Raw genomic sequence first — 10,724 nt, forward strand, 5'->3', positions numbered from 1 at the left:
TACAGGGACTGGCATGATATATTCAAAATGGTGAAAGGAAAAAACCTAAATGAGAATACTGTACCAAGAAAGGAGATCCAGATGGTAAAGGAGGAGGACATGGAACTCACCTCCCCTGCCACAAACATATCAAAAATCCAACTACATATGGAACAATTCTCATTGAGAGTTAAGTGGTGACTGGCAGGAGTCATGTACACCAAGGCTGCAAGAAAGATCCACCCGGAATTGAGTAGGAAGGGAAGAGAAGCAAACCAAAACTTAAAGGAAACAGAGCCAGCTCAGACCCAACCCTCAAGCCTTCTGCTCCAGCAAATTGGGACCTGACCCAATTCCCAATAGGCAGTGATGGCCACTGAGCAGAAGAGAAGCCCTACCTCACACCTGTCTGTGGCCCTAGGCCCTCTTTCTCCAGCCCAACCTTCTACCAATTTGAGATGAGTTCATTAGGATGGGCTCTGTTCCATCCATATCACAGATGTTCTTATAAAACAGATAAATTTGGATGCAGACACAGACACAAATAATGAGAAGATGATGTGAAGATATACTACCAACTGCAAAACAGATAGCTAGTGGGAAGTTGCTGTATAACAAAGGGAGATCAACTCAATGATGGGTGATGCCTTAGAGGGCCAGGACGGGGAGGGTGAGGGGAAGTTGCGGGAGGGAGGGGATATGGGGATATGTGTATAAATACAGCTGATTCACTTTGGTGTACCTCATAAGCTGGTACAAGAGTGTAAAGCAATTATATTCCAATAAAGAGCTTAAAAAAAAAAGATAGAGACCTGGAGGAAGAAGAAGGCCAGGTGATAATGGAGGTAGAAATTAGAGTTCTGCAAGTGCAGTGATGGAATACCAAGGATACTGACTGCACCAGAAGCTTGGAGAGAGGCATGAAAGAGATTCTTCCTCAGCTTCCTCTTCCTTAGAAGGAACAACCTCCCAATATCTTGAATTTGGAATTCTAGCATCCAGATCTGTTAGACAATGTATTTCTGTTCTCTTATTCCACCATTTGTTATATTGTTATCTAAGTCCTAGCAAACTAATAGAACTCCTAACAACAGAACTTTGAAATACGTATAGCAAAAACTGATATGACAAATGAAAAACAGACAAATCTACCCTTATAGTTGAAAATGCAAATACTCTTCACTCAGTATAGATAAAATCACTGGACATAAAACCAACAAAAATATATAAGATCCCCATAAACCATCAACAAACTGGATCTAACTATCATTTACAGAATACTCTATGCAGTGACAGAATACATGGAAAAGTATCTGGGCAGGTCTGAGGCAGATGCAGGAATTCACAAGAGAGTCAGAGAAGAGCATAACTTAATTACGTGTATAAGCATGCACACATTTCAGGATTCACCCTGAACCGGATACCTATGGTTCAAACAACAGCAAAAAGGAAAACAGTTTTAGCAAAGGCTTAAATAGGGGTCCCAAACAAGAATCTGCCCATGGCCTGTTAGGAACTGGGCCGTACAGCAGGAAGTGAGCAGCGGACGAGAGAAGGAAGCTTCACCTGGTGCTCCCCGTAGCTCTCATTACCACCTTAACCATCCACCCAACCCCCCAAACCCCTGTCTGTGGAAAAATTCTCTTGTATGAAACTGGTCCCTGCTGTCAAAAAGGTTGTGGACCTCTGGCTTAAAGTACTAAACTGAGAGTTCAGCCAACACTACAGAAGAAAAGATGGACCTTGTACTCTGAGTTTCACAGTGTTTACTGCCAGCTTAAAAAAAAAATCATTCACATTTTCCAGGTGAATATAACAGAACCCAGAGTTTAAGCAGTGGAACCGTCACAGTGTGAGGATACAATCCAAAATCACTGGATATACAAAGAATGGGTAAAATGGGACCCATTCCAAAAGACAATCATCTACTGGAATGACAATCTGTAGGTGCCAAGTCCAAGATGACTCGGATATGGGTAGAATTACACAAGGACTTTAAACCAAGCTACACAACCATGCAGATAATGGAAAGTTAAGAAAGATAATAAAAAGTTAAGATTTCTCAGAAGAGAAAGAGAAAACACACAGTATTAAAAGGAAAATGTTACAAACAAGAAATACAGTATGTTTCTGAAAAAAGTCATAATTTGGGCTTAATTACTAGGTAGAGATTACAGAAGAAAAAGGCAATGATTTGAAATTATAACAGCAGAAACAATGTAATCATTATAAAATCGAGAAATAGACTTATTATACAATGTTAAAGTCTAATATATGTGTAATTTGAATCCCAGAAGAAAAGAAAAAGAGCTGGAGCAGAAAAAATATGATTAACTTATGGCTAGAAACTTTCCAAATATTGGGAAAGAAGTAAATTTATACATTTAAGTTCAATGAACCCATAAAAGTGATATTCAAAGAAAATTACACAGACATATTAAAATCAAAACAAAGAAAAAGCATTTTAAACTGTGCCTATAAAGCAAAATAAAAATTAAAATATATGAACATAAATAAATATAAAATATATGTAAACACAAATGCAAAACTATGTATTATAATTTGTAATGAAATAGATCATAAATGAATATAGAAATAAAAAGGCCCGTGAGAAACATCCTAGATGTCCTTTTTTTTTTTATTTTTTTTTTTATTTTTTTTTTGGGGGTACACCAGGTTCAATCATTTGTTTTTATACACATATCCCCATATTCCCTCCCTTCCTTGACGCCCCCCCCTCGATTCCCCCCCACCCTCCCTGCCCCAGTCCTCTAAGGCATCTTCCATCCTCAAGTTGGACTCCCTTTGTTATACAACAACTTCCCACTGACTATTTTACAGTTGGTAGTATATATATGTCTGTACTACTCTCCCGCTTCTTCTCAGTTTCCCCTTCACCCCCCGCCCCCTCCCATACCCCGAGTTCTCCAGTCCATTCTCTGTATCTGCTTCCCTGTTCTTGTCACTGAGTTCATCAGTACCATTTTTAGATTCCGTATATGTGAGTTAGCATACAATATTTGTCTTTCTCTTTCTGACTTACTTCACTCTGTATGACAGATTGTAGTTCTATCCACCTCATTACATATAGCTCCATCTCATCCCTTTTTATAGCTGAGTAATATTCCATTGTGTATATATGCCACATCTTCTGTATCCATTCATTTGTTGATGGGCATTTAGGTTGCTTCCATGTCCTGGCTATTGTAAAGAGTGCTGCAATAAACATTATGGTACAAGTTTCTTTTGGGATTATGGTTTTCTTTGGGTATATGCCCAGGAGTGGGATTACTGGATCATATGGTAGTTCTATTTGTAGTTTTTTAAGGAACCTCCAAATTGTTTTCCATAGTGGCTGTACCAACTTACAGTCCCACCAACAGTGCAGGAGAGTTCCCTTTTCTCCACACCCTCTCCAACATTTGTTGTTTCCAGACTTTGTGATGATGGCCATTCTGATGGGTGTGAGGTGATACCTCATTGTGGCTTTGACTTGCATTTCTCTGATGATGAGTGATGTTGAGCATCTTTTCATGTGTTTGTTGGCCATCTGTATGTCTTCTTTGGAGAAATGTCTATTTAGGTCTTCTGCCCATTTGTGGATTGGGTTATTTGCTTTTTTGGTATGAAGCTGCATGAGCTGCTTGTATATTTTGGAGGTTAATCCTTTGTCCGTTGTTTCATAGGCAATTATTTTTTCCCATTCTGAGGGTTGCCTTTTAGTCTTGTTTATGGTTTCTTTTGCTGTGCAAAAAAAAGCTTTTAAGTTTCATGAGGTCCCATTCGTTTATTCTTGATTTTATTTCCATGATTCCTAGATGTCCTTTGACAAATGAATGGCTAAAGAAGATGTGGTACATACAGACAATGGAGTATTACCTATAAAAAAGAAAGAAGTAATGCCATTTGCAGCAACAGGAATGGACCTAGACATTATCACACTAAGGGAAGTAAGTCAGCAAACAAATGACAAATACCATATGATATCAATTATACGTGGAATCTAAAATAAGATACAAATGAAATTATCTACAACACAGAAACAGACTCACAGACTTACATACTCACAGACTACAAAATAGAGAACAGACTTTTGGTTGCCAATGGGGTGGGGGAGAGATTAAGTGGGAGTTTGGGGTTAGCAGCTGCAAGCTAATATATATAGAATGGATAAACAACAAGGTCCTACTGTATAGCACAGGGAACTATATTCAATATACTGTGGTACACCATAATGGAAAAGAATATAAAAAGAATGTATGTGTATGTAAAACTGAAGCACTTTGCTATACAGCAGAAATTAACACAACATTGTAAATCAAATATACTTCAATTTTATTTTAAAAAAAAAGGGCCCATGAGATATAAAAATAAAAGAATTACAAAGATCTGGGGGGTATTTCTGAAAAATATCAAGAATAAGTTATCACTTTGCCTTTTGATAAAAGATTTTTTCTCTATTATTATCTGAATAGTTGTAACGACACTAACCATTAATTCCAAATTTTACAGGATTAATAAATTGGAAAAAATTGTTTTTATCATCTACAAACACCCAACATAATGTTGAAACAAAATAGCAGAAGGTTGCCATTTGTCTTGTAATCTGGTACTATTATTGCATACCTGGCCTGCTTCTGATGCGAATGTTATTTACAGGTGCCTCTCTGAGGACGTTTTCCCCAGTTCTGTGTTCCCTGCTCTGTCCCCAAAGTCTATTACACAAGAGATTCATTAGTAATGTTGAAGACAGGACCATCAAAGGACATGTTTGTTTGTTGCACTTAATTGAAAGTTGGGTCAATTTTATTAAAAGGGAAATTCTGTCAGTTTAGAAATATGTCCCTTTGCCAGAAATATCAGAATATCAACTTTCCCAACAGAGAGAGATCCCTAATTAGCCATTTAAAGTACTGTTAGCTGTGTAGTTCCAGAGCAAAGATTTCCTGGCTCAGGGAGACAGGCTTTCTGTTGAAGAAATCTTCATCTTGTGTGGGTGATGGAAGACAGTGGAAACTCCCCAACTGCAGAGCCCTCTGTGAGTATGAGTCTGTGTTCCTAAGAATGGGCAGAGCCCATCCACCTCTCCCACCTTAAGACATTCCTGGATGACTTTTTTCACCTTGTGCAACTTTGAGGTTCAGTAAACATGTGAGGTTACGCCTATCAGAGAAGTATTTTTTATCATTTTCTTTCCCTTTTCTGAACTCTAGAATGATGCTTTCCTCTGAAGAAAGTATCTATACCAAAATAACTGATATGATTGCCATTTTAATATTTTATGAAAGGTTTCAACAACCACTTGTGAAGTGTGGCTTCTCAATAGGAGTGGCAAGTATCAGATAGGCATTTATAAGCTGTTTTCATGTATCAGTACAATGAAGTTCACCTACATGCAGTGGAATTTTAGAGAGGCATTCTTATGTATTCTCTCCTGTAACCACACCCTCAATTTAAACAAAAACTGTGTATAAAATATGCGAATTCTACCTCCTTTGAGTGACTGACTTGCTTATGTTTTATCAGGCAGTGACTCCATCCTCTAATAGTCTTTCACATTTTAATGGAAACTCAATTTTTTAACATCTATATCAATGTCGATGTCAATTTCAGTGTTCTTATGAATGTGGAATGTGAGTGGCTAAGAAAATAGTGGCACTTTTAGAAGAAAAGATTAGTTTCATTCCTAAGTACACGCAGGCTGACTGAAGTGCTTGAGAGAGTCAAATACCTGGAGTTGTGGTGACAAGAACTCGGGGGAGGTATGGGGGCTGCAGATACCATTCATTTCTGTCCCACCACTGGAAATGCTGTGTTCACCTTTTATGACCTTTAACCTGGTGTTGAGATGGAGAGGCTACCTTTTAGGTAAAACATTCCCCATTCTTCCCTTATTCTGCTTGTCTGTAAACTCTTTAGGCTAAACTGTGGGACTAGGCACAAAGTGAGAGCTGACATCTGCCTTCCCTAATAATTAGGAAAGGAATTTTTTAAGCAACCAAGTGAAACTCCCAGTAACCATTTAATTGAAGCCTCTAAGGCAAATGTCTTTTGGTTCAGCAACGTAGGAAAATGACAAGGTATGCAGACAATGACTGAAGTATAGGAAAAATTTGAATTAGCTGCTATGCAAGTAATGAGATGACCAAATATATTGATATAATACTTTTTGATCCAGGCAAAAAATTTCAAATGCCTTTTTTTTTCTAGTTGAGGACTATACCTGAAATATAACCTTTTTTTTTGTACTGCCTGGTAACAAAGAATGTTTATATTTTAAAAAGCTCATTTTTAAAATGAAGGAGAATGGACAACAGAGGTTATATATGGCATATATATTAAATACATGCAATTTTTGTATCAATTATACCTCAATAAAGCTAAAACACCAAAGAATCTAACTGACCCTTTGAAGAAAAAATTGAGAACCCCCCAACTGGATTTACATACTTCTATTAAAGAATGTACCATAAAAGAGAATGGAAATTTCACGAAATGAGAAAACAGATTGCTTGTTCTGAGTCACAAGAGTACATATAGAATTTATGAATTTTACAATAAACATTTATTCTGCTCTTGAGAAACTTTGAGTAGGCCTAGCTCAATGAACAACACATAGCCCAATCTCAATAAAATTACATTCACATATTTAGTGGTAACATAGAGCTTATCTAGCACAGTGGGCTAGAGGGGCAAAAAGAGACGCTGGTAACTTGTACAGTGAAGTCTCAAGGAACCTTTTCGCAGGAAGCGACACTAAGGCAAAACCCGAAAAGCCTTTCAGTGTCATATCAGTCTAGTGAAGGGAAGGACACAGGTGGGAAGATGGTAACGAACAGAGTCGGATCAGGAAACAGACTCCCCTCAGACTTGTAGAGATGTCGGTTTGGTTTGTGGAAAGTGAATGGCCTCCTGTGGCGGAGGCTCTGAAGGGCTGTTTCACGGGCAACACTGCCTCCTCTTCACACGCGTGTCCTGTCGGAGGGTCAAAACCTCCAGGAGCTTCCGTCCTATCAGTCGATGGTATAATTTTGGCTTTTAGGTACAGACAGAACCCAAGCAGCTATTCCTGATTAATATCAATGCATAATGTCAACTGCAAACGTTAATTGAAATGATGTCCTACATACTTATAGGTAGAATAAAATGGACATCACTCCAAAATTTGGCTGAAGAAGCACAAACGATTGGAGGAGAGGACATACTATACCAGACAAATAATCCGTGGGAAGACGTGCCCCAACCTACTATCAGGCAGATGGAAAGTGCTCAGCAATCGCTGTTCGCTTTTTTGGGTTTCTTACTGTTTTATTTCTATTTGGTAAATTTTTAATTATGAAATAACTTTGTACTCAGAGAAGAGTTGAAAAAATAGTGCGGACAGTTCCCAGATCTCCTTCCCCCAGCCCTCCCTAATTACAGCACCCTGCAGAATCACAGCGGGGTTATTAACACTAAGGAATTAACACTGTGTATAAACACTAACACCTAAAATACAGATTTAAAGCCAGGTGCACAGTGCGGCCATGCCAGGGCAGGCGGCAGAGACGCTGCCGCCGCTGAACCGGGTCCCGCGCGCTCTCAGGGCGCCCCCTGCCTGCAGGGCGGCTGCGGGGCTACACCCTGGCTCCTCCCTGGAGGCAGGCGCCCAATGACTGAGCACACGGAGGGCGCCCGCGGACCTAGCTGCAGAGGAGAGTCTTGTGGCTCTGGATGGGAGGGGCTCAGAGGAGGAAAGGATTCATTAAAAAAAATTAAATTAAATTAAATTAAAATACATTAATTAAATTAAAAACACAATTTTTTCGGATTTTCCCAGTTTTTGCACTAATCTCATTTTTCTGATGCAGGATCCAATTCAAGTTACTACTTGACAGGGAATTGTCACGTGCCCTTGGTCTTCCCCAACATGTGTCTCAACCTGTCTCCGCTTGTCCTTGGTGACCTTGGAAGTATAAACAAATGAGGATAAATTCTTCAGGTGTTTTGTTTTGTTTTGTTTTGCTTATAGTAATTTTTTTACCCAATACTGCAGCAGATAACTGGTTTATGTAACACTTATCAAACATTGTGTTCTATCAGAGTGAACATAGAGGGAAAGTGGGGCATTGATGTAGAAACTTTAAGATAAAGAGCAAAACTAGAAAGCAATATGTGTTATGTAGGTGACAATGCTGATACCAAAAGTAAAACATAAGGAAATAAATTCTTTGGTCATTGCAGTAACAGCAAACATTCAGACCTGCACACATGCCCTAGAGGCTCTCTATAAAATGTCAACCTCAGCCATTTATTTGCATTTAACAGGAACCCACACATTTTTTCCGGTCCCCTGACCACTTTGGAGCACTGATGGGGGCATGTTTGGATTGAGGTTGGCAAAAAACAGCTTGGCGGGATTAGGCAACTATTGGACATTCAGTCAGTGGGGCTGCCTCTACGTGCTCAGGGCTAACTTCCTGCCTAACAATTGCAGAAACAGCAAACATTCAAATACCACGCTCACGCCCTACAGGCTCTCTATAAAATGTCAAACTCAGCCATTTATTTGCATTTAACAGGAACCCACACTACACGCAGCTTGTGAGTTCCTTCAAACTTGTGAGTAGTGAAGAATTATTAGGAGCAAAAGGACATTATAATATCCACAAAATCATACCACACAGATGGTCCTTTCTACATCTATAGCTAAATAAATATCAGAGAATAAAGGACAGAGTTTAGATTAATTGAAAAATAGAGATGTGAGAGCAGGCAAGGGGATATAAAAACATGGACGGTAGTACAAACTGATTTCAGAATCACATGATCTTGAGGAGACCTACAATGCACGTCAAAAGAGCTGAGAATTCCAGAGGTTTGACGGGTCATTATCAAGTCAAAGAAGGAAGTGACCATTGTATTGACTGGAGTATTTATCCAGTGGCCAAGGCCTCACAATTTCATACAAGTTTTCTCCATTCAAAGTCACTTGAGTTTGTGAGGAATTTGAGAAGTACAAGTCAGTGATGAGAAACCATACATCATTACCTACATTCATACTCCTGGGACTGACAGATGATCCTCAAATGCAGGTTCTGATTTTTGTATTTCTGTTTGTCTCCTACACATTGAGTGTAGCTGGGAACCTGACCATCATTATACTCACTTTAGTAGATTCTCACCTTAAAACCACCATGTACTTTTTCCTCAAAAACTTCTCCTTTTTAGAAACCTTATTCACCACGGTGTGCATTCCCAGATTCTTATACAGCTTATCCACTGGGGACAAGACTATTTCCTATAATGCTTGTGCTGCTCAACTATTTTTTGTCTTCCTTTTTGGAACAACACAGTTTTTTCTCCTGGCCATCATGTCCTATGACCGCTACGTGGCCATCTGCAAACCCTTACATTATGCAACCATCATGAGCAGCAGAGTGTGTGGATGGCTTGTTCTCTGCTGTTGGATAGCAGGTTGGCTGGTCATATTTCCACCACTTTGCCTGGGCTTAAACCTGGAATTCTATGACTATAATGTCATTGACCATTTTTTCTGTGATGCTTCTCCTGTGCTGAAGATCTCTTGTTCAGACACATGGTTCATAGAACAGATGGTGGTTGCCCTTGCTGTGCTGACCGAGGTCGGGACATTTCTGTGTGTAGTTATGTCCTATACGTACATCATCAAGACCATCATAAAGTTCCCTTCAGCCCAGCAAAAGATGAAGGCCTTTTCTACCTGCTCTTCTCACGTGATTGTGGTTTCGATCAGCTATGGCAGTTGTATCTTTGTCTACGTCAAACCTTCAGCAAAGGATGAAGTGACAATTAATAAGTGTGTGTCAGTGCTTACTACTTCAGTTGCCCCCATGTTAAACCCATTTATTTATACCCTGAGGAACAAGCAAGTGAAACAAGCTTTTACAGACTTAATCAAAAGAATTTCATTGATCCCAGAGAAGTAAACGAATGTTGAAACTAAGCATGAAATAGAAATTTAAAAATAGCAGCGGGCCTTAAGGTCACCGTCTTCATTTCTTAATTCTTGTACCCTGGTGTATTGTCTGTTCATGTTAACATGCTTATACCACTGTTATTATTGTATCTGACACGCTAAATCATCCTTTTAAATCTTGTTGAATAAAGTGGAGTCATTTCAACTCTTGTTGAAAATAAACTTTCTCAAAGATCACATCTCAAATCAAAAGAACAAGAAATTAGACTTCCAGGAAAAAGGCCTACCGAAACTCTAATCTGGCTCTGATCAATAAAATAATTATTAAACCTATGTGGAAAAAAAATTGAACATGAACTCATCTGAAAAAACTGGAGTAACAGTATCCTTTGTTTTATTTTCAGTGCAAACATCCAAAAAGCATATATACGATTACAATTCCTCTTCTCAAGCAGGAATTAACTATTCAAGGTAATAAAGAGTTAATTTGAGTAAAAAGGAATGGATTTTAACACTGGAGAGGAAAATATATGTGTTTAGACACCTGGAGATGCACATATATCTTGTAAAAGAAAAGTTTACAAGGTTCGTGATGAACAAACAAGAAAGAGAGAAGACAAGTAGAGACTACATAAAAATTTAAAGGAATATATATGCTGACCAGGAGAGTTTATTATTTTGAACCTTCATTTAACTGAAATTCAGCAACTGAGTGGATGTTACCCTGATCTGTGCTAATGAATCTAACATGTGCCAAATCATTTCATCATTTCCTCATAGTGTAATACACTAGCTGTGTTACAAAAAA

At 38.7% G+C, this 10,724-nt stretch overlaps 1 protein-coding gene across 1 annotated transcript; it reads left to right on the top strand.

Annotated features, from left to right (window-relative positions):
• The first annotated feature begins 8,987 nt into the window (after positions 1-8,987).
• On the top strand, positions 8,988-9,926 carry LOC130833312 (olfactory receptor 6C2-like). Its single transcript, XM_057702810.1, has one exon. It carries the CDS (start codon positions 8,988-8,990, stop codon positions 9,924-9,926), a length of 939 nt encoding a protein of 312 aa, XP_057558793.1.
• The last annotated feature ends 798 nt before the right edge of the window (positions 9,927-10,724 follow it).

The sequence above is a fragment of the Hippopotamus amphibius genome, chromosome 12 (genome assembly GCF_030028045.1).
Source record: "Hippopotamus amphibius kiboko isolate mHipAmp2 chromosome 12, mHipAmp2.hap2, whole genome shotgun sequence".
Classification (NCBI taxonomy): Eukaryota; Metazoa; Chordata; class Mammalia; order Artiodactyla; family Hippopotamidae; genus Hippopotamus; species Hippopotamus amphibius.